General features: G+C 40.6%; 1 protein-coding gene across 9 annotated transcripts in view; it reads right to left on the reverse strand.

Annotated features, from left to right (window-relative positions):
• The window catches only part of MIER1 (MIER1 transcriptional regulator), a 43,449-nt gene that overhangs the window by 10,028 nt on the left and 7,662 nt on the right, over positions 1-25,759 (reverse strand). For 8 of the 9 annotated variants that reach the window (XM_056356652.1, XM_056356648.1, XM_056356649.1 and 5 more), the window contains 6 exons: positions 14,745-14,769; positions 13,033-13,178; positions 7,784-7,951; positions 5,333-5,465; positions 3,144-3,208; positions 2,817-2,889 (listed from right to left, as the gene is read on the reverse strand). In XM_056356652.1, the coding sequence (XP_056212627.1) occupies positions 2,817-2,889; positions 3,144-3,208; positions 5,333-5,465; positions 7,784-7,951; positions 13,033-13,131 (538 nt within the window). In that variant the 5' untranslated portion in view covers positions 13,132-13,178; positions 14,745-14,769. Of the gene's footprint in view, positions 1-2,816; positions 2,890-3,143; positions 3,209-5,332; positions 5,466-7,783; positions 7,952-13,032; positions 13,179-14,744; positions 14,770-25,759 lie in introns of those variants that run through there. The other variant, XM_056356646.1, reaches the window with a different exon arrangement.

Here is a 25,759-nt window from a genome sequence, read left to right on the forward strand (position 1 = left end):
ACTTGAAAAAAAAGATTTTTAACAGGAAAGTAAACTACAAATAAAAAACCTAAACTGGTAAGGAAAATTTTTCAAGTGTCTTGCAAAGAAAGACAGCTTCATTTCACGAATGACACATTCTCTGGAAATGGCTCCTAGCAATTTTCTGGGAGCTTTTTGTTTCTGTGGTGGTTTGACCCTGGCTGAATGCCAGGTGCCCACCAAAGCCGCTCTTATCACTCCCCTCCTCAACCAGACGGGAGAGAAAATATAATGAAAGGCTCGTGGGTTGAAATAAGGACAGGGAGATCACTCAGCAATTACCATCACGGGTAAAACAGACTCAATTTGGGGAAATCAGTTTAATTTATTACCATTCAAATCAGAAAAAAATACCTTCTCCCCACCCATCCCTTCTTTCTGGGCTTAACTTAATTCCTGACTTTTCTACCTCCTTCCCCGAGCAGTGCAGGGGAACGGGAGCTGCAGTCAGTTCATCACATGTTATTTCTGCCGCTCCTTCTTCCTCACACTCTTCCCCTGCACCAGCGTGGGGTCCCTCCCATGGAAGACAGTTCTCCATGGACGCTGAGTCCTTCCCACGGACTGCAGTTCTTCAGACACTGCTCCAGCGCGGGTGCCCCACAGGGTCACAAGTCCTGCCAGCACAGCTGCTTCAGCACGGGCTTCCCACAGGTCACAGCCTCCTCCGGGGGTCCTGCGCAGGCAGCAGGTGGGGATCTGCTCCACCACTAACCTCCATGGGCTGAGGGCACAGCCTGCCTCACCAGGGTCTTCACCGCAGGCTGCAAGGGAATCTCTGCCTCGAGTACCTCCTCCCTCTTCTTCTGCACGGACCTTGGTGTCTGCAGAGCTGTTCCTCTCGTGCAGTCTCACTCCTCTTCCACTGGCGCAGATTTCCACACCCCCGCACCCCTTCTTAATACGCTACCCTAGAGGCGGTACCACCGCCGCTGACCAGCTCAGCCTTGACCAGCAGCGGGTCCATCTCGGAGCCGGCTGGCATTGGCTCCATCCAACATGGGGGAAGCTTCTGGCATCTCCTCACAGAAGCCACCCCTGTAGCCCTCCCACTACCAAAACCTTGCCATGCAAACCCACTACACTTTCAAAGGCTAGTCATAATCTGATGGTTGATTGCTCATTTAAGAAAAAGATTCTAGGTACTAATGGGATACAAACTCCAGTAGAAGCAACAATTCTTTTCAGAAGATAACAGATAATTGGTTCAAAGCCACCTGTAATGATGTAAGCTAAGTATGCTGCAACGTTTATAAATGGCAGTGGTCAGTAAATCTCAAAGAAGCTTTGGCATCTTTCAGTTTTCAGAGCTATCCTTTGATTTTCAAGTCCAATCCTTCTGAAAACATATCTTTTCATTTTGTAGATTTTTCATAACCTGAAATTGTTTAGTAGCAGCTAATTTGGTCTCCAGGCATACTTCTCAGAGAGCCAGTCCACTGTAATTAGCTTAGTGTAGATTACATGGTCGTTCTTTCCCCACAACAGCATGTCAGAACAGAGTCTGAAAAGCAATGTAGTTATTCTTAAGAGTTCTAGCATTTTTGTGCTTTTGCTTACAGGACTGGATATGAAAGGACTAGCCTTCTTACTGTTTGGCAATTTTACAATTAGAATTCCCCCTTCACTAGAGAAACGAAGATGGTGATGTACGTACATGAAAGTACTAAATACATACTCTCAGACATTTATTTTTCAATAGCTTTTTAAGCTTCATTAATATTTCAGTTGGAGTCCTGTCAAAGATTACATCCAAAACACAGCAGAAAGGAAAGAAGTGGCAGAAGATATAAACCTCTACTGGTATATAAAACTAGAATAGCCCTAGCATGATTAGTGAAAATTTAACTTTTCCCCTCAACATTTTTTGCCCATGACGTCAGTCCTCTGTTTTACAGAGTACTGTGCAAGACTGAAAAAGTGTTCTATATAGGTTACTGCAAAGCACAAAGCAGCTACATCATTTTTATTATTGGAGGCCAGAAGCCATTTAGAGCTGAGTAAATACCAGGAAAAGCAGGTGACCAGTAAAGCATAATTTACTGCATCTCAGGCAAATACATAGTTCAAGCTCTATTTTCAGACAGAAGCAGGAAAGAGTGCAAAGAGCAACTTCTTCACAGCTAAAAAGCAGCTGTTTTCTAATTCGCCATTTTCTATTTTTAATGGAAGCTCCTGAATTCTCATGTTGTTTTAAATTACATTCTCTTCAACCTTGCTGGCTATGAAATCCAGAGCTGACAGAATGTGTCAGCTTCAGTGTGAGCCTGCTCTAAATCAATAGCAGGGCTGATGCTCTTTTTAGACAGCTGGTAGCTAGATCAGGCTACAGCGTAGCTACCGCAACCTGGAGCTCAAAGCACGACAACTGCTACTACTTGAGTTGGATTCTAGGAAGGCACAGAGTTTAAAAACTAACTTATATAAAACTACAAAAGAGGCAGTCTCAAACTGACCTGCAGTGTAAACAAATTCTTAGCAATGGGTTGAATTGAGCAGGAATACTTGTTTCTTTTAAGCTCACAGCTGGGTTTAAATTGGGTCTACCTTTTCTGACTTGATTATATTGATAGCATACAGCCAAAGGCTCTGGTTGTAAGGGGGAAAAAGTTCCTGGAAAAAAACCCAAAAGCACAACAAGGGGTTCTTCAATACTGACTGAAAAGTTAAAAAATACCAAAATCAAAGCTGCTGCTCCCATTTTGTTTTTGAAGGAGCTCTTTTATTTTGCAAGACACACCCCATCAGAAAATAATCTCAAGCATAGCAAGAATGGTAATAGTGCTAAGTCTCACCTTTTTCATTCTCTTTGTATTTGCATGTGCCAGCTGGAATTTCAGCCTGAAACATAGAGCCCACCATGATTTCCTATTTTGAAATAACAGAAACAAGAAGTTAAGCAACGACAGCCATGATTTTTTTTGTTAAGAGGCACTATATGGAAATGGATTTTTGACTATTTGGGGAGGTCTTTAACACTTCTTACTATCAAAACTCTTTTATATTTATGCGGAAAAAAACAAAAGAGGATTTAGGTGACCTGCAGAGCTCAGAATGACTAGGTAACAGATCAACTCATTATTCATTAAATATAGACTTTGTTAACAGCTCTTAGTATTTACCTTTTTCCAGTCTTCTGAGGGAATATAATCTTCATCTTCTTCAGATTCCTCTTCTATTTCACTATCTACAAGAAATTGTTCCAACATTTACACAACATGAGCTGTGATGGGGCATGTGCATGCCAACATCAGCCTCCAGCAAACAGGCTGAGTGAGGGGGCCTGGGATGTCAGAGTCAGCTCCTGGGAGCACCACAGCAAGTGTGACGGGGGGGCACAAGCCCAGCCCCTCATCCCACCAGCCTCCAGCCACATGGCAGCCCTGCTCTGCCTCCCTCACACAAGTGCAAGTGGCAGTTTTAGTGCCAATACTAAATATTTCAGTATTGACATCTCTAAAAAATAACCCATCCAATGTTCATATTTAGAATGGATTAAGATACACAGCAGGCTCTGAAAAGTTAAGGCACAAATGAATACATCCATCAATTTTACTACTACCTAATTAAAATTTCCTTTCCCTCACCCAGCTTTGAAGCAGTTGAGATGATCCACATCCAAACTTACTACGAAGAGTTACTTTCTGAAAGTGTATTTATGTGGATGTTCAGCATGTGGGTTTCAACACTGTTTTCAATGAGGTCCTAGCTTCGTTACCACTGTTCTTTTTCCCTTACAGCAGCTGTCACTGAATTTAAGGTAGACTACAGCACAAGGTGCGAGAAATCTGCAAGTGTGCTTCTCTCAGTCTTACTGGGATTTAGTAGGCTTGGATGTACTGCTCAGAGATGCATAGCAGCATTTAAAATAGATTATTTCAGTTAAGGACCGAAAAAAATTTTAAGCTCTTTATGATACTGGCTACTTGCCTTTCACAATGCACTGAAAGCAAGTGCAATATCTGGTTTATGTATGGCATGTGATAATAGCAGCACTAAAATTATTTGTACATCAGATTACATTCTATACACAGCTGAACACTGTAAAAAACCCAAACCCTAATGCAATCCACTTGCATTATGCTAATGCTACATTTAAAAAACCAAGGGTACATTTATTTAAGATATTTGCAATCCTCTGTACAGCCACATGCTGAGGTTCCTCAGCATTTTTGGATTAAAATAAATTACAGATCAGACAACTGCATTTCTACAACGTAATGCCTAGTAAGTGTCAAGTATAAGGCATCGTGAGGAACCTTTGCTTTAACTTTTGTTTGTGAAAACACAGAACAGTAGGAATTCAAACGCCGTCACATCTGCTGTCCAAATGGCCCTGCTGATAGTTCAATTCTGCAAGGTTCAGATCCCATTAAGTCAGATCACCACAGAAATAAGAGTTGTCTAAAGGGATAGCTACGTAACACTAGCTCAACAGTCTCAAATGGATGCAAAATCAGTTTTTAAACAAAATAAGAGAGAAAATAATCAGTCTACAATGCTGGCAACAGTATCAAATGTGGAATTAATCATTATCTCACCCTTTGTTATTTCAGATTTAACAATCTATTGGCCTTTTTTAGATTTCGTTGATTTTGTTTTCTGTATCGGCGATCCTGAAGAAATCTGCGGTTCCGTTTACAGTAAATTTCAGTTTTTACTTTTTCCTTCACTGAACTCTCACTCTCTTTGAATGAGTACATAACCCGGTGTGACTAGGCCCTGTCATGATAATCATGCACTGTGCAGCAATTACCTACCTGGAACAGTGCACTTCCTATTTGCAAATATTTTTACCTATGTCTTTAGCATGAACTGGCAGCTGAAACTACGCTGGTAAGGTAATACCATACTAAACAGTCATTTACTGCACTGGACTCCATGTACAAGAACATTTTTGTGAAGGGTGCATCTATACAAACCAGTTTGCAGGATCATAAACTGGCCTGTTACAACACTCAGAGTAGTGTCACAAATGGACTTACACTGTCTGAGCCCCTGTTTTTTTAAAACTGTAGAAATTTCATTTTTTTTCCACAAATTTAATCCTTTCTTTTAAGAGAGAATATCTCTTGTCCTTATACAGAGTCCCTGATCTGCAGAGAAGATTTAGCATTATGCTAAGAACAGGACCTTTTTTTGCTTATTATTTTGAGCATAATGATTATCAAGGGCAGTGTTAGGAAAGAGAACAAACGTTTATAGGCATCAACATGCATATTTCAGAAACAGAAGACTGTTAACTAGAGCTGTTCTTAACCAAAGGTCAATCATATTGAGATTACCATGCTCAGTACTAAACTGTACATACTTGTATCAAAATATTTACATCGACGAGGGCGAATTATCTCCTGCGGATCTTGAGAAGCAACAGATGGTGCTGGGTCATCATTAGATGACTGTGTTTCATCCTCCTGACCTGACGAATCTTTTATCGTCTCCTCCTTAAATATAAAAAAGCAAAGACGAGATCAGCTATCCTTTGTTTGTGACATACACTATTTTGGTAATATTTTTTCCAAAATTGTCAATTTATCAAATCCAAATATCTGACTTGAAGTGACTGTATAGATTGTGGCCTGTCCAGACTGAGCCGCAACAAATGTGTAAACACCTTGTATTATTTATTCACCAGGATTTTAAGCAGATCAATTTAATACTCAGACTCTAACACACAAATCAGAAATATGAGCCACAATTAAGTATCATGTCTACTTTTTTAGATCAGTCAAGCAAATCCTTACAGTTTTAATTTAATATAACTTTAAATTTTACTTTGGCTTTTAAAACCCTTCCTTATGAATTTTCAACAAAATGCCGAGAAATTACTTCCTGGCTATACTTTTCTCAATCAAATGAAAATGGTACCTTCATAAAAATTAATGTCAGTAGTATGGTTCAACCCCACAGGAATAGCATATCAGTAGACTCGAGTATATACATTGAGTCACTGAAACATCAAAAATTAGAGTAAGTTTTTTTATTAGAAGATAAACCACAATACGTGAAGTATTACAATTAAGGGAAATTAAAATCATAAAGGTTAGAGAAATATATTAGTTTCAATGCATGTTGACAATACCTTTTATGTGTTTTATGACATGGTTGTGAGCACTCATACTTGCTAGTTCTAACAGAAGCATTAGGCACAGGACATGTTTACGTGTACCTTTACCGGCAACCAGAGTATTATCACATGTGCAGCTTAAAGCAGATTAAAAACAGAAAATAGCTAAATGCAGTACAGCTAAATAAGCTGTAGAAAGATGAGCACTTGTGGAGAAAGCTTGAATGATTTATAAAATTATTCCACCCCCACAGATGTATTTTACTGCCTCTCTGCAAAGAGCATGCAAGCATTTCAGAGCTCTCATTCCTGTACCCCGAGGCAAACAATCCTAACAGGTTAGCCAGCTCGCTCAGTGCCCGGTCCTTCCCCACTGCCTTTGTTCCAACCCTAGCAAAACTGGGGTAGAATAGGCGAACACACACTTCCAGTTGAGCCACAGTGCCAAGTCTGCAATTAGGCTAAACCACTGGCTGTGTTTACTGTGCCAGATTGGGAACTGTTGCTGCTGACAGGCAGGAACGCACTTGCTTCTGCAGCACGCTACAAAGGGTCACTGCCCCACAGAGGAACAAACAGGACTCCTCTCACTGCTAACAGCAGACAGACAGTGAGATTTTATCCATTTAAGAGAAAAGACAGGCAGTATCTTAAATCAGCTAGCAAAAGAACTGGAGAACTACGGAGGAGGTCATGAGAACACAGAAGATGGAAGTTGTGTCAGGAAGTAATTAAAAAGCAAGGACACAAGAAGAAAGTGAGACTTCAGAAACACCACCTTGCACAACAAAATAAACCACTTCTGTGTCTTGTTTCAATTTTGCATACTCCATGTTATGTAAGTTTCTCCCCCTCCATTTCTTGAACCTTTTCTGATATAATATAACTATGTATCTTTCTTCTTTTCGAACTATTCAACCCACACAAACAGCAGTCTTTTACAGCATCTGTCAAGAGAGTCCGTAAATCCTAGCTACTTCGTTTTCTGATTCAGATATATCATTCCTCATCTTTGTGTCGCATTCCAGAGATTCTAAAATGGGTAAGATATCAAAAAACCAAAATGTATTCTTTTTAAAGCCAGATTAGGTAATGCAACTTCCCATTAATGCCTAAGCTTTTTTGTTACATGCAAAGGGTTTCATATTTTAATGGAATTCAGGATGCAATTCTAAATGGCACCAGTAATGGAGAAGTTACAGCTGTGCCCATGACAGGACAGGATTGTTACAAATATATATGACACAGGCAGAAAAGACTCTTCTAAAATCAGAAGACTTATTTTAAGAGCACACAGAATGGGATTTTAAAGACAGTAAGTTCAAAAATATGCATTTTGCAAAGATACTTGAAGCATTAGATTCTGTTAGCAATCTAAGTACAACGAGGGCTTGCCAGGCTGAAAAAATACAATTTAAAATGCTAAAGCTAGAAAACTTCCAGCAATCTCCAATACTCAAGAGACACATTTAATTTAATTTGCCTCAGCACCAGTTTGGAAGGATACAGATGAAATTAAGAGCAATGAAGAGAAAGACAGACAGGTCATTAAGAATAAACATTACAGTTCAGTACACAAAGCATCTGAAATCAGCTATATTATAAATTATTTCTGCCACAACATGGCACCTTGAGTGGTCGCCTAGTACAGAAAGGCTGTATGAAAATCAGTTTCAAATTAGTGTAAACACTTACTTTGTTTTCACCACTACAGCCACTGTTGTCATCATTATCAACATCATCATCATCTTCTCCCTCCTCTTCTTCCTCTTCATCATCTTCATCATCATCATCTTCTTGGAGTGGAATAGTACCATCGTAGCCATAAAGGCTAAGTAGCTCCTGGATTGGCATATCACTTTCCTGATAAACATCCAAACAAAATTTGAGATTTTAACAAAAATATTTCTCATCCCACATCTGCTCTACAGCTTGAAGACGAGCACTTTAAACATAACACAGCAAAGAAAGACAGATGATGATCACGTATACTAAGAATGGCCACTCCAAAATGAATGGAGAATCAAAATTCAAAGTTTTGGCTCCTAAGAAAAATGTGGGGGGTTTCTGCAGATAAAATTTTTATTTCCCAATCCTTTATAAATTTACACCAGATCTCATGTGCCAACAATCTCTCAAAGCGGCCATAAAGCTCACTGAAAGACCACCAAAGGGCAGTATGGCCCAGCCCTCCCTTGGTACCTGTCTACTACTGTTTTACCAAAACACAAGCAGGGCAGCAGGGTGGGTTGTCTGGCTACATCATACCCCTTCAGCACACAGAGCAAACACACTCCCTATTGGAATATATATTGGTACTCCCTTTACTGCCCAAAAACTACCTGAAAAAATTGTAGTATTTTGTACATACCTGTGGAAAACACAGATAAAATGTGCATCAGCAGCAACTGCTTCACACAGGCAGCTAGGATACTGACAGGTTTTGCAGGCAGGAACTAGGCCTAGCGCAAGGCAGCAATTTCTGCAATGCCTTCAAGAATTCAGTGGAATAAAGGCCAGAATTTGCAGCACCTGGCTTGAACATGGAATTAAATCTTCATTTGGAGAGCTGTGCTACAGGCACAATTCCACACAGTTCTACAACCCTGGCTTTGAATACAAAATTACACCAAAAATTCACCTCCCCACTCTCTGTACCTCTCCTTTCTGGACAAAACAAAAAATGAGGGGTTGGATGGGGGCGAGGGATCACCTTATATTCAGGATCACCTGATATCCAGGTAAAGATAGTAGTAATGCTTACAGATTCATATACATTTTAAGGTAATTGTCTACAAAACCACCCACAGTTTGAAGTAAATCTGCTAAAACATGTACACATTTACAAATCTTTATATTTAGAATGCTCATCCACTCTGAACGGACACTTCAAATGATACAGTCAGTTCTCAAATTCAGTGATTCCCAAACTGTTATCAATTGCACTCACTTTATTAATAAAAATTAATTGCCAGGTCTGCAAATTACTTACTTAATTACTTCTAATACTTCAGTATCCAGTCTTCTGGGGCACTATATGGCATCACTAATAAGATTTTTCAGAGCAGAAACTTTCAGAGAGCATTTTAAAATTCTCTCTCTCACAAGGTCAAATCCTTTATTATTTAGAGGTGTCTGCTTGCTCTAAATATTTCTTCTTAGTATGTACATCTCAGCTGATAATCAGATTTTTTTTTTGTTATCAGATGACCTTAGACCTCCTCCAATCAACTTCTAAGGTCCTTCAATGATCAACACATCTCTAGCTTCTGCAAACATACTAATAATACCAATTATAAAAGGCAAGTGTAGTTCTGCTGTGTAAAAATAAGAGTAACATGAGGGTTACCAGTACCCGCTGTATGTGTTATTTTGTTTTATTTTACTTCAAAGAACTAAGCCATTCTACCACTTACTGGTCTACTCAATGGTTAAGCTATATACACTAAGTTATACACACAACAAATGTAGACCATGTTGACCCAAACGTTCTCACCTTCCCTCTTGACTTCTTGGTCCCTATCACATTTTATGGAAAGAACTCTTAGAAGTGGGGAATTAGTATTTTACTGACACAGACAATATGACAGGACTGCGATCTTAATTAAAACCTGACAGTGCAGCTATCAGAAAAACTCTATTCATAATTCTCCAAACAAATGTTCTCCAGTACATTTTGGAAAGTAATATACTTTCATTAAGCAGCCCTCATCGCTCTCTTATTTGTAGATATGGACTGAAAATTAAAAACTTTTACTGCAATTCATAGGTACGTGTGAACTATGTGGCAGGCATATTACTTACTCTATGTTACCTAGGAAAGTGGTATTGTATCTACAACATTTTTCTTAGGTAGAGCCTCTTAACTTCAAATAGTCCACTACAATTCAAAAAGCTCCAAGGGTCAGTAACTCTCCAAGATAATACCAATCGTGATTTCTGTATTGCTTCAAGATGTTGCAAGAACAGAAAAGGTTAAAAAAAGTAAGAAGGATTATCAAAGCCATAGGAACTTCTTATGTGGAAGACGCTTAATAATAAGAAATGGATTATAACTCGTGCATCTGGACTAGAGGTGAGAGGAGTGATATAACAGAGAACTGTACCATAAGCAGCACAGAAAAGATGAGTATAAATGACTGTACACTTTTCTAATCAAAGTGCTCAGGGGCAACCACTGAAACGAACACAGAATGGGTCTGAAAGACCAAACATGTTTCTCACACTAAATGAACTGTCAACATCGCCACGTGCCTTGCGGACACCAAGTTTACAGAGGTTAAAAATCAAATGGACAAATCCACAAGAGGAGGAAAAGTAAGACTGACAGGAACTACAGACAAAGAGACAACAGCTTTTCACATGTGCCTGAACTGCACCCTGCTAAAGGCTGGAAGAGTATCTGGGAGAAACACTGTGTTCTTCCATTTAAAGACAAGAGAAAGCTGGTGCATAACCCTAAGAAAACCCAAGAGGCCTCTCTGAAAAGGGAGACCCCAAAAGGAGAAACCTTTGATTATACGGAACAACAAATGGAAAAAGGGAGGAAGTCAAAGGCTTAAAAATCTGTACATCACCCAGGGAGGCATCACACACAACGCCCTGGCAATGCTCACCACTTCCTAGAGGCACCCAGAAAGCCAGCACACCCCACCCAGCAGCACTCTGCCCAGAGACTGGGCAGCACAAAGGTAAAGAACCTCACACTCATCAAATGTCACACTCCCTCCAGCTGATGCTTTGTACAGTCAGCCTAGCTAAGAGCAGGAGGAAGCTGAGTTTCTGCAACTTGCTGGGTCCTGGTCATTTATTATTTCCAAGAGAGTGTGAATGCGGTTTCCTACTACCAAAATTAAGTTTCCTGCACTTTGTAAAACTGTGGCATCAGCATATGCCCAGGACGCTGAGAGATGTGCCTGATCACACACACACCTTCCTGAGCACTGCCTCTCAGGCTGCTGAAGAACAAATGCTGGTTAGTCAGGACTTTGGTCACATCTGGTAGATACTCCTACATACGAGAACAGTATTACTGAATATGTGTCTGGAAATGATCAAAGACAGTCTGCTGTACAACCTCACAGATAGCGTTCCTGCCCAAAAAACCCTTTTGTCTTTCAAGAAACAACACTGAGAACCACCAAATCCAATACTTCTGATTCTCTTCAGGTAGTGCTCTGCTTTCAGGGAACTGTATTTTTTCCTATACTAGAGCAGCACAGAGGGTGACCTCAAGTCTCTAGATGCAGACAGGCTACTGCCGTTTAGACAAAAATGTACACATGTACTTGCACAGACAAATGCAGGATGCTGCTCAACCTCAAGTACTAATGCATTACAGATCCACCAGAGTTTTAACCAACGAGTTACAAAAGATCCTTTCTCTCAGAGGAAGATGTAATTTTTATGACAGTCAGGAGTGAAAACATTATGGTTCAAAAATGATTTTGCAAAATCTGACTGCCACCTTGTCTCTGAAGGACCTAAACTAGTAAATCAGTCACATTCACAGTCTGGAGGAAAACCGAAATAATACGTGTAAATGCTGGGGGAAAGAAACAGACAGAATAGCACAGTTTTGAGATTTAGATTGCCTATCATCCACGACTACAAAAAAACCCAGATAAAAGTAAGTGTTCACATGCAGCCTGCTGTCCCACAACTAGAAGCAAACTCAGGTCTGTAGCAAGATCCTGCTGGCACAGAAGGATCTGAAACTCAGTTGCACCATTACTCATCGTCCTGATCACAAAGGAGCTGACACATGGAGAAATTATAAACTTGCAGCCTGAAAACCACGATATGAGAGAATAAACTGATGGCTGAAATACAGTTATAAATGAAGCACTGTAATGTGGTGATAGAATTACACAACCAGATGTTGACTCTTCACAAAATATGAGGGGAAAAAAACATATTTTCAACTTAAAACCCACATGACATAAATGTGGAGCTCCATTTCTCATTTAATCTAGATGAAACATATTTAGATCCAAAATCTACTTATTTATCTTTATGTCTACCATTTAATATCAAACCTGAAATTACCAGAAAGAAATTATCGTTTACACCTGAAAAGTTGATTAAATGCACTAAATTAATTTAAAGTCATATTGGCATAATCACTTATTCTAAATAGGATTTGTACATCAAATATGCATCTGAGAATCATTAATGACCTGTTCTGGAAGCCTTTTCAGCCAATGAGGCTACAAACAGTATCTAAATTACTTTGCATTTATAATGACCCTAGTTTGTAATTTTAAAATATTATTCCTGCCTGAAAAGTAATGTAAGACAATACGTAAGTGACAGCATAACCTCAAACTGCCAAATAAATCTTATATGCAATTATTTCAGATGATACATGTTTTAAGATTTATCACTATTAACAATTGTGAGTTCTAGTCCCCAGCTCTGCTGACAGCTCTTTGCTATGAGCCAGTCAGTTCATCTGCATCTCCAATTCCTCTACCTTAACAATGAAGATACTCCTATATGCTCCGCTGAAGTATTATACAACTGTTTGTGTCAAAAGGCAAAAAATTTTAAAATTATGAGATTTTTTTAAAAAATCAAAATCGATACGCACTAATAAAGTGCAAGTGTGTTAGAAAATCATAACACTGGAATATACAAGTTTAGTCAGAGTGTACTTTAACTTGTATTAGTTCTAAAATGCAAATCTTATACCAGCACATATATGCAAAAAGAAACTAAACAAGCACAGCGTTATACATTATTAAGTATTTATGTACCAGTTTCCTTTCCCCAACTTTTGAGAACTGCAAATTTAGTTCAGCTGCTCTCCCCCATCTCTATTATTTACCTATTAGTGGGTTGTGTTTTTTTTTAATTCCAAATATAGGGGGAAAAAATCTGCATATGTTTTGTGTGAGACTGTGGGCTGTGGTTATGTTTTATGACTACTTAAGGCTACCTACCCTGTTAAGATCCTCTATTTCAGAACTGAAGTTTGTTTCTCTTTCCATCATTTCCTCCTCTTCTAATGTCCGTTCATCATCAAAGTCATGCACCAGCATATCAGCTGATGGATCAAATTCATGGTCATCAGATGTTGCTGAACCTCCTGATAGAAAACATTTTAAAGAATGTTTTTAGTTAGATCATGGCCTCACAAAGTTTAAATTTTTATTTTGGTGACATTTTAATACTCAACTTACACTCAGAAATTAAAATATCTTAAAAAACCCTCTATCATTTATCTTAGGGAAAGCCAATCTCATTATTCAGAGGACAGTGAAAGCTGCCCTTTGGGTAGTAAGAGGTCATGGAAAAAAGAACCAGGAGACACTGTTTAACCAGCCAGTTCTCAAAGTACTATGTATCTGGACATCAAGCCCCTAGTTAAATGTCTGTAAAATGTTCAGCTTATGATTATTTAAAACTTAAGTCTTCAAAAGTCTGTCTGAATCAAGAGCTCTACTGGGAGCAGAAATACTCGTAAAATACAAACTCAAGACTCCTGTCTCCTTTATACTTTGGAAGCTTTCTTGTCTACAGCTACAAAGACAGTCTAATGACTTTTCCAAAATTTACACTTGAAGTAAGCTTCACAGTTACACACATTTCATTTATGATACAGAATCCTTAGTTATTTTTCCCCATGCCTTTTTTTCCACAGTTCTTTGTAGAGAAGTCTGGTTATATTTTGTGACAATGAAAAATAAATGAATGGATGAATGGTTTGGCAGATGCAGCACTTTTATGTAGTACAGCAATACCCGATTTCTAATTTTAACCCTGCTAACATTTTTCCTCTTGTCTCTGTGGACAATTCAAGTTTCATTTTCCAAAGCTTGAGGAGGATACCCACACTAAGGGTGCAAGAGGGAGGAGTTGACTGTAAGGGTTAACTATATGTTGTAGTTTGAAGTGTTAAAGCAATTGATTGCTTTTCTGAAAGAAATAAGACCTCAAGAGACAACGGCAGTCCAGCTAAAGTAAGTACTGGAAAGCTTTTCCACTAGTAGGATGCCAAAAACCTTGGAAATAAATAACGCTAAGTACGGTGGTACCAAAGTGAACAAAAAACCTCTGGATATTCATGATTCACACTTAGGCTGACTACTAGACAGCCAGTAGCTCTGGGATAGTGGCATATCAGAAAATAACCAGCTTTAAAAACAGAAATCATGAAACTCCTCATTTTTAGTAATCCAATGAGGTAAAAAAATATTGCTTCTCTTGCTGCTTTTGTTCTTAATTCTATTACGCATAAAACCATAAAGCAATGGTACATCTACGAATTGAGAGCACACAGTGCCTGAACTTTTGACTCTGTATTTAACTCTAACACCAACAGGTAGCCATGCCTAGAGGGATGGCAACCATATTGCTGGGGGTACTAGCCTCTTCCATCCCCCAGCACTTGCTCACATTGTGCCCCTTACGACATCAGCATTCCTGAACATGGGTTTGTGCAGCTTTTGCAAAGTCAAGAATCTTATTTCCCCACTTAGAAACTTGGTGCTGGTGCAGACTGGAAGAAAGTAGTGACTACTTAAACCAGTACTGCCACCAACCTATTCATCAAATTATATCCTTAGTTTACTAACTGGAAGAGACCAGCAAAAATAGTTTTTGGAAGATGCCCACTTCCCTCACAAGTTTAAGAAATATTAAAAATATTTACCTGGGCTTGAAGACTCAACAGAAGGCTAAAAAAGAAAACACAGGAAATTATTTTTTCTATGTTGAACGTGAACAAACTCAACTCAATAATCCATTTGATACAAAGCAGTCACTGCAAATAATATATTTACAAACATAGAACAACATGCTGAAGCAATTTAAGGTAAATAGTATTAATTGTCTCCTTTATGTATCAATATTGTTGCACTATTTCAGCAAGAACAATTGGAAGAACTGCCCATTTTGTGATGCAATAATTGAGCCAATGAAGGTATAAAATAAAACAAAACAATTAATTCTTAAAATAGTATTAAAATTCCACAATCAGCTTAGTATGGCATAAATTAGTGCTATTGCCAGACGGGGCAAAGCTATTTTCTCTCCATCTCTATCTGTTCATTTCCAATTCTTCCTTTATGCTGATAAAAACCCCAAAACTAACAGTAGCGATAGGTTAGGTCTAACAGATCCAGCCCTGACCTGACGCCATGTACTGAACCCCCTTTTCCACAACCAAGGTATATGCCAGATAACATTGACACTGGAGCACAGTTTAAGGGAATTCACTCTTCCTATTTGAAACTGCATGCTATGCAATACACAAATTCCCAGTTCTATTTAAATTAAGGTAGACACCTTTAGTAATCACAAATCACCATGAGAATTCCCCAAAGAACAAAAGGAAAAAGCAATTTAATTTTAACCTCTAACCCAGCTGTGAGGAACATAAAAAACCAACAAAAATTATTTTGCAAGCCAAACTTTCTTCCCAAGTACATTTATATCAAAAATTAATATGATCAGACTACAAACAAATACATTTTTTGAAATACGGGGGCCGGGGGTGGGGAGGGAGAAGAGACTTCCACAACAATCTTTATGTAACAGATTTGGCCTACCAGATTGGTAACCTTACATTTATAAACAGAACAAACAAACGTCATCATTCATAAAATTCTGCTTTCCCTTGCTTTTAACTTCACCAATCTTTAACCTCCTGGGATGAAATCTGCAAATCAGAATGCAAACCTCATTTGTTTTGAAAATTCAAGCAAATGTTTCAATTATTTTCAGGTACACACCTAATCAAATTGGGTTTTCTTCAAAGTTAGTAAGTTTGTAAGTTAGTAAGACTGACTTTTTAATTCAGAGAGCTGCAGTACCCTTTTCCCTGCCACCTTCTGCAAAGTTTGCTAGCATGGATATTGATATATTACATCATATGTAATGCTGTCTACAGAAAAAACTGTCTGCATTTGGCCAAGAAATAATTTGGAAAACTTCCGATTTCCACATTCACGATAGATACTTGTGTGTATCCACAATACTGTACTTAGATTGTACTCCTACTAGAACCGAAAAATCTGTATACCCAGAACTGTATGCAAAATTAAAACAAGATACTATATTAGGAACTGGTAAATTTAAACTCAAGTAAAAACTTGTACTATTATTCCAAGATTTTCTAAAGCATTTTCCTTCTCCTTAACTTCATCTCATAAGGCGAAGCAGTAACTTGCACAAGCCACTTCCACTCAAACACCTGGCCTAGCTATGTAGTGAAGCAAAAATTAAAATTTAAAATACTCCATGTAATTATAAAGTTATTTTATATTAGCAGCTTTTCAAAGTGAGAGGAAATACACCTTTTTAGGAATCAATGACCAGAAGTCACTTACACGTCTGCCCACATTTTGCAACAGTCTACAACGTACAAATGAAAACTCAAAATATATTTGCCTGTGTGAAGCAGAAAGCAGTATGTAGAAGTAAAAACACATCTTGAATATTTACCTGAAGAGTGGATAGAAGATACAATAGACAAGAAGCCTTTCTGTCCTAACATTGTACAGCCTAAAGAAACTATAGAATATATATACTGTCTTCAGGTGGAGACACTACAGACTACAGTCTATTTTTCCATACTTATAACATCCAAATATATTTTTAGTTTATGTGCAGTACCACTGCTGACTTGCAAGAAATCACTTTTTAGGCAGTGTTAGCTTTAAAAGGCAGTACTGCACAAAAAAGCCAAGAGAAATCCTATTTGCACAATTAAGTAGACTGAAACTCACGTTAAGCGGGTAAGCACTAAAAACATTTTAGCAAAATGTTGCACAATGCTGTAGGAAGTTTCGCTGATGACTACAGTTTAAAAACCTTTCTTTGCAAAGATTACCTTAGCAAATTCCAGTGTACAGTATTACTAGCATATTCTGAGCTAAAACTGAGTATCAAGCAATGACTACACTCTACTTGGTGTGTTTTGTTTGTCTGATAAACTTGCAACGCTGGGTAATTCATAGTACGTAATACGCGACTGTTAGTGCGAACTAACAAAGTCTGAGCATATTCATTGCAGCAATCACAGGTGGGAAATCAAACAAATTCAAACAGTTTATTTCTGGGAGACAATACCGTGAATAAGGGAGACAATACTGCATGTTCAGTGCAAGGAAAAAAAAGACAAACATCAGTAAGAAGTATCTTAGTTTTAAAATAGAGCCTTCCTTAATAATGCTCTCATAACAAATATGAAAGAAATGAGTATTGCAAATGCAGATTATAGCCACCACTAGCAGCAAGAGGAACCTTCGTCACCCAAAGAGGTCATAGCAGAAATATAACTGAAGCTGAACTGTTCCTATTAGCCACAACAACCTAGTGAAAGTGAACAAGTAACAGTAAGCCATTCCCAGGCAGCACAGAAATGCTGCAGTTTGGCCCATGGGTTGTGCAGAGGTGCAGCTTTCCCATCCTCGTTCCATGGTAGCCCCTGCCAGGGTACAGTCCCTTGCAAACACATCCAGCCTCAACCTGGACCAGGAAGCAAGCTGTGGAGACCCTATCCTCAGGCAAGGGTCCCCAGAACCCCAGGGTCCCCTTTTCAAGCAGTACTGACCTAGAATGGTTGTATCAGTGGAGTGTGCAGAAGGGCAGAGTACAGTATCCTTTGCATCCAAATGACAGTAACCAAGGTAGACTGCTCTCACTAAAATCAAGTGACTTGTGAACACCGAGAGGCTCTGAGATGGAAAAAGGAAAGGAGAACCAGGGCTGGTAAAGGTAAGAAAAAATTATCCCCTGACTTATGAGGAAAGATTATTCCAGAAATGACTCTACCCTCATAGGAACAGAGCACTGGATCTGACATCCTAAAAAGCCCTGAAGATAATCTGTTCTGAGCGATAAAACATGTTACTTAGTGAGCAATACATTCTGCAAATGCCATCTTAAAACTGTTCTTTCTGCCGCACCATTAAAACGCATTGCATTGGAAGGCTTTTACACAAGCTAACACTCCTGCTGACAAAACCCCAAACTCTTTCCAGGAGACAACCTGCACTTATTCATGGCCAGTTTCTCTCTAACCTAGTACTAACGTTACTGTTAAGGCTAAAGAACCACCCTCCACCTCCCCAGCTGTTTTTTTATGTAATACGGGTATTTCAAGGGAGGGAGGTGTCAGCTGGGAAGGAGTTTATGCATTTATAGATCAAACGTGCTGGTCTCGGCTTTGCGGTGGCAATCTGCTGCGGAATTCTGGCTGGCCCACGCATGGCGCAGGTGGGGCCTCTCCCTACCGATTCACCTGCTCTACCCCAGCCCCAAGCTGGGAAGGAAAGTTCTGAGGAAAGGCCTCAGGTCAGAAAGGAAGGAAGGAAGAAGAAAAAGAGCACATAAACCAGGGATAACAGGAGCATCAAGGAGCTGTAGCTCCAAAACTGAAGAAATCAGGATGGTCAGGGAGAAGAGGCTCATAGTATAATTATGCTCCTGTCTGGAAGAATAATTGTGATTCAAAGCACAAGAACACTTGTGGAAAAGAAAAACAGCTGAAACACTGCTTTCTTTACAGCACCACCAGATAGGGTAGGTCTTCTGCAGGAAAAGTAGCATTCACTGTACCATGAGTTAAGGATAACACAAGTTCAAGCAAACAGAACCCAGCATGGTCTAAAGGCAGCAGCCCTGGGGGCGGGGGGTAACCAGCCAACCCCAAAAGCACAGCCACTGTTAAGGATTTGCCAACAGCCAGAAAGACCTGCAGGAGGCCTCTGGGTCTGTGAGCCTTGTGTAAAGGGGAACAACCAAATCCCCACCTCAGTTCAGAAGAGCAAGTTCCCTATGTTGAAATCCTCAATAAGCAGAACAGGGTCCGCTCTAACCTCTGCCCTGAAGCCATGCAGCATCCTTTGGATTCATATAAATTTTGCATGGGTACACGTACACAGATTTTTATGTGATTTATATATAAATATATAAGTGTCAGAGCCTGTTGTTTCAGTTCCTACTTGAAGTTTACTACCCTTTACAAGTTTTCAGGATGGAAAAGGCATCATTCCCATCTTCAAAGACAAAGATCCAGAGAACCACTGGCTAGATAGCCTCATCCCACCCAGGCAGGTGATGGCGCAGACATGAAGGAGGCGAAGGGAGCAGCCAGCATGGATTTACAAAAGGGAAATAAGCCTGACCAGCCCAAGAGCCTTCCTCGATGAGAAGACTGGCATGGTGGATGAAGGGAGTGCAGGGAATGCTGCTCGTCTTCACTTCAGCAAGGCTTTCCATGCCATCCCCCATAACATCCTCACAGACAAATCAATGAAGTAAGCCTGGACAAACAGGGGTGTGGATGGAAAACGGGCTGAACAGCCCAGCTCAAAGGGTTGCAATAAATGGCAAAGTCCACCTAGAGGTCAGTGGCAGGGGGCAGAGGCTGTCCAACACCTTCATTAGGGACCTGGACAACAGGACAGAGCATATTCTCAGTGTGTTTACAGCTGATACATTAGGAGGAGTGGTGGATCACAGAATCGTGGAATGGTTTGGGTTGGCAGGGACCTTAAAGATCACCTAGTGCCAACCCCCTGCCACGGGCAGGGACCCCTCCCCCCCCAGCCCAGGCTGCTCCCAGCCCTGTCCAGCCTGGCCTTGAGCCCTGCCAGGGATGGGGCACCCACAGCTGCTCTGGATACACTGCCAGTCAGAGGGGTCTCAACAGGCTGCAGAAACAGGCCAGCAGGAACGTCATGAAGCTCAACAGAGAAAGACAAAGTCCTTCACCTGTAAGGGAATCACCTCCTAGTACACGCACCTATAACGGGCTGCTCAGAATCTCATCCAGTAATGTTTTATCTATCCCCAAGGATGGTGACTCACCAGCCTCCCTGGACAACCTGATCTAGTTTCTCATCACCCTTAAAATAAAAGGTTTTTCTTATGTTTAACTGTAATTTCCTGATTTTCAACATAAGCCCACTGCCCTTTGTCCTGCTCCCTGGGCACCACTGAGAGGAGTCTGGCTCCCTCATCTCTACTCCCACATCAGACACCTATACCCACGGATAAGACCCCCCTGAGCCCCCTCCTCTCCAGGCTGAGCAGCTCTCCCAGCCCTGCCTCACATCTCAGGTGCTCCAGACCCTCAGGCATCTCTGTGGCCTTTGCTGGACTCACCCAAGTCCATCCATGTGTCCCTTGTCCTGGGGAGCCCAGCCCTGGACCCAGCACTCCACACGTGCCTCCCCAGGGCTGAGCAGAGGGGCAGGATCACCCCCTCGACCCGCTGGCAGTGCTCTGAACGCAGCCCAGGGTGCTGGGGGACGACTATGCCCCAGTAGCACATGGCTGGCTTACAACCAACTTGGCGTCCACCAGGACCTTACCCTCAGAGCTATATGCCCAGTGCTGGGCTCTCCAATTTCAAGAGAGACATGGGACAGAATGAAGCAACTCCAGCAAGGGGCCACAAAAAGCGACTGGGGGACTGGATCATCTACGACAAGACAAGAGGCTGAGAGCCTGGCCTGTTCAGCCTGGGTAAGAGATGGCTCAGGAGGATCTGACCCATGTGCACAAATATCTGAACAAAAGGCTGTACAGAAGACTGAGCCAGTCCCTTCTCAATGGCAACCAGTGACAGGAGTTAATGGGCACAAACTAGAATACATTTAAACATAAGGAAAAGCTTTTTTCACTATAAGTGATGAAACACAGGAACACGTTGCCCCAAGAGGTTGCCGTGTTTGCACTGGAGGTATACAAAACCAGACTGACAAAGGTCCTGGGCAACCTCCTCTCGCTGACCCAGCTCCAAGCAACGGGTTAGTCTTGATTATCTCCAGATGTCCCTTCCAACTCCAACAATTCTATAACTAAATGCTCCAATATATATTGTAATGAAGCTTACCACAATGAAGCATTTTCCTGTTGAGAGTAGACACAAAACCATAGTGGGGCATAAAAACATCTCATAGAAGTCAAGCATGCTTCAAGAAACAAAATTCAGCTTTCAGTATTCTGAAATAGTATGGAGTAGGCATGACAGCTCAAGCAAGCAAATGGCCTTCCCTATAGGCTGAAACACTGCTAAAGCAATCATCTCCTCCACAGCTTCAAAAGCATTGCTAAAATACTGCAATGCCTCTAGAATTCAGAATGACTCCCATGACTTTTCAACAACTCCAAAATATATAGCCAGTATGGTTCTAGTCTATGGAAGTAAAAAACCACACAACCCCCAACCAGAAAATCTGCAAAAACCCAATCGCCTCTGGAAACATTAAGTCCATTTCAGGCTACCTGACAGAATGCCTACATCCCTTGAGAGGTTCTAGTTCATTCTCTGCCACAGACTTCACAGGCAGCTTTTAGAAGAACAGCCTCTGGGTCTCTATGCTTTTCTTCTAAGCTTTGCCTACCATATCTACCTAGTCTGTCCTAGTTAGTGGATTTCTCTGCATTTCATACATTTCTAGTCTAAGTGATGCACTGTCAATCATTTTCTGCCTTCTATTTCTAGCTAGATGCAGTGTCACATTACATCTCATCTATATTAATGGCCAGCTGCTGCCAAAAGTAGTAGTCTGACCTCTTCCCACCACTCCATGTGCCTCTACCACTTGTGCCAGGTCCAGCAATTGGGAAGCTGCAGCATGCGCTGGTTCAGCAAACCAATCTCAAAGAAAGCTAACGCCAGTTTTCTACCCTATCAGTGAGCCAAAGTACTTCATCTTGGGCCTTTGCAATTGCCAGACATGCCGCAAACAATCTAGGGCACAAGTCTGAAGCTAGACACAAGAACGGTGTGCAGCAAGAGACGAGGAATAACCCCTTCAACGACAAGCTGTCAGCATTACACGAGGTGAAAGAGCATCCTATGATTAATGAGTTGTTTCAAGACAATTATGGCGATGTTTGATAATTCACTCCTATTTCCTTGCCTCCAAGTGATTGTGACACTGGACAGGGTAGAACAGATGGCTTTGAGGGCATCTGCTTATGAAAATCTCCTGGCAGTAGTTAAAGATCATATGGCTACATTGGTATCATCAGATCTTAAGTCCTAAGCTATGGTATGTCAATATAACAGGAATTCCTGTGAAAAAGGATACCCCTGTACTTCGGTGGCTTTTCATTTTCTGCTGCACCAATTCCCAGAGAAGTACAAAGCACTTTTTTGCCTCAAGGGCACTCACGGGAACAAAGAGCTGCTACCTATAAAAAGGTAACGGTATCCAAGGCCCAGCAGAGAAAAGCTATGGGATACTTAAAATATACAGGCTGACACACTCAACATGTTCTGCGCACAGCACCGTCAGAAAAGATAACAGCAAGTGTTTGTTGTGGGTTCAAAAGAATGAAAAATCATTGAAAAACTCCTAACTCATGGACAGTGAGGAAAGACTCAAGTGGCTAAAGGAGTCCTGCTGTATGGATACACCATTAAGCACATTTGTTAATGCTCCAGATAAGCAACTTGAAGGAAATACCAGCTCTGAGATACGAAGAATGCAAACATGGTAAAGAGAAAGAGAAAAGACACTGAGCAACAAAACATTAGGCTTGGGTGGCACTGAAATAATCTGTCGCTTTTTATTCCATGTGTATTTTTAGGAGCCTACGGAAAGACATGCAGAGTAGTTGTTTTCAGAAGGTTAGCGACACTTGCAGAACTATGAGCCAAATGATCATAACCAATACATTCTCCAGTGTATGGACATGGGAATAAATGGAACTGAAGCTGGCCAGCCTCTTTCAGACACCGTTGGACTGTCAAGTGATGAACCTAGCAGACACATGTCAGACAGAAAAAACCTAGATCTACAGTGTTACCCTGACAACAAAAAGCTCACTGGACTTTGGGAGGTCTGTATTACTACAATTTGTGATGGAAGTTAAATGGCAGAAGAAAACCTGAATTGGCAGCATGACAGGTTTATTTAATGCAAACAGCCTTCTGGAGACATCAGTTTTGCACAGTTTATTTTTGAATTCACTATTTCAGAAGTAGAAGCATGCTTCCAGGCAGTGCCTGTTTCTGCACACTGGCAGGAAATTCTTGTGTCTTATTCCGATGCTTCATAGCTGCTTGGACGAGAACGGAGTACGCCAAAACGTGAAACCTGTGGAAGTAATGCACTGAGTTTTCACTTCTTACATTTCGCCTACAGCCTGTAAAGAAATACTTGAATGGAACTGACAGGACACTATGCAGTCTCCCTTCTGCCCAAAAGCTACTGCTGTATTTGCTAATATCTTCCATGCTGTTTAATATAATTTATTAATAACGAAACATCTTAACATTAGCTGTATCTGCAGTCTCTACAAGACAGTGACAAATACATTCTGTTCAAGTTTACACAATTATCTTTAATAGCTCTTTAAGTGTTACATAAAACAGTTAAAAACTAAAATTAACTTTTGTCTATATTGATGGCAATAAACGTGACAAATGAATTAAGTAGATGCTCAGGTCTTTTTTGCTCTGCTATAGGAAAATACCACAGTTAACTGCTTTGGTTTTTTTTGGCAACTTTTGGTAACTGCAGCATCTAGTTTTAGCAACATTTGAGGCACAGAAAACTTTAATATTAAACCAGCAACCAAACCTTAAAATGCAGCAGCATTGCCTATTATATAACACCACAAAGAATGAAGCATGAGCAGTGGGTAGAGGGTACATGCAATTACCTCACAAGTATACATGCATGTGGCTTCAACACCACTAAAGCTACATTTCACTAAGCAGACTAATTAGAAGAAAAATACTGATCTGTGTTCATAACAACTCACATTTGTTCCCAAAACGCAGATATACAGTTACACAAATAATGTTCAAAGACCACATGAAAACTGAAGTTTTGCATACACATGGTTTAGACACTAACCCTACAGTTCAAACTGAGAACAGGAGCTCATCAGCTAAAAAGTGGTAAGACCCACGACCAAACTGCTGCTGTCTTAAGAAGTGACTGTGGCAGCCATTTAATAAACTCTCCAATGAGCTAAGCTAAATGATGATGGCTTAGAGAAAACGACTAGTTAAAATGGTGAAGAACATCCTTTACTCAAGAGGGCACACGTGTCTCTTCACGAACAGGTATTTCAGTGGAAGGCTAACAGTTCCAGCCTGATCCTGTCTCCCCATGTTGTATAACAAAATAACCCAAGTGTCAGAGAATGGTTTGCCTCATTTTTACCTTGGGAAGAAATGAGCAATATATCGAAACAAGAAAAAAAATACGGCTGACCCTTATTTAAGTTTCACATGTGAACACTTCTACAGCCAAAACTACAGCAACATCCAAGCCCTTCTGCACATGAAATGGAAACTTATATACATGGATTTTTAGGTTTGGGTTTTTTTTAGTTTGGTTGCTAAATGAGAAAATTCTTGTCCTTCCAGAACACAAAGATCAGGTGCAATGTTTCAACTCACAGATGTCAAATGTGTATCTAACCCTTGAACCAATCACCTTAGTAAAGGTCCCTGACTTGGCCACTCCCTTCCTAGACTTCACTCTTATAAAGATGACTGCCCTCCCTCAGGACAGCCAAACATTACAACAGGTTGCCCAGTCTCTTTCCTTGGAGGTTTTCAAGACCAGACTGGAAGCAGCCTTGAGTAAGCTGGTCAGAACTCAGGACAGAGCCTGCCACGAGCAGAAGGTTGGACCAGAGACCTCCTGAGGTCCTTTCCACTCCGAATTATCTCATAATCCAAGTTTTGAGGTTTTGCAGGTAGCCCTGAAAAACTACTTATAAATAAGCTCACTTCCCTCTCTCTGTCTGCCTCTTCTGAGAAGAATATTAGGTAAGGTCTGCTGCTGTTTATTACTATGTAATAAAATCTAACACACACCCCCCAACAAACTAAAAAATGCAGGTTAGGTTTTCCTGAAGAAGCTGCCTGATGAGTTTCAGCATGCCTAACTAGCAAGAATCACAGCACAGGTTGGGTTTTAATGCAGCTGACTCAGTCCTGTATCAATCCACCTGAATCTCTTCACCACAAAAAGACTGGAAAGGGGAAGCAGATGATACTGTCAGTATTTCACAGGGGATATTGTCAATGTGGATCTTTCAGACACTTGGTTTGCAACATGGCTCCTGAAATCTGCAGCGGCACACCTCAGGGGAAGCAAACTGTAGCGTTTCTTAAGTAGCCTTTTCAAGTCAGTTTTGCCAGTGAAGTCACTGTATTACCTGGGGACATCTTCAATATTGTAAATACCAGCAGAAATTCTTAAATAGGTATTTCAGCTGCACCTCTAACAAAAGCAGCAGCTGCTACTTAAAAAAAAAAAAAAGCTTCATGGGAACACAGAAGGCTGAAGGGTGTCAGGCAATGACTCTCCCTGGGGTGATTTAACTTTCTCCAGCCTGCTATCTGCTCCACACTTCTGTCAGAGGTTATCACACCACAGCAGGTGCAACAAAGCAAAGGTGCACCCAAAGCAAAACTGTACAAACTTAAAAGTTTTCAACGGGTGACACTGTCCTGCTTTCCTCTCTGCCACACTTGCTGTAGGAGTAGCCTCCAGCAAGAGAAAATAGCACCTTGAAAGTGCAGGGGGACAACACAGCAAGACAGACAGATGACAATGACGTAAGATTGTCAGGGTAGTTAGATCTCCGAACTAGAGGGACTACCTCCCTCATGAGCCTGAACACTCACACCCAAGGTGAGCACAGACCTCTGCAAAATGTCCTGAAGAGCAAATGTAG

Source organism: Falco biarmicus, chromosome 11, assembly GCF_023638135.1.
Source record: "Falco biarmicus isolate bFalBia1 chromosome 11, bFalBia1.pri, whole genome shotgun sequence".
NCBI lineage: Eukaryota > Metazoa > Chordata > Aves > Falconiformes > Falconidae > Falco > Falco biarmicus.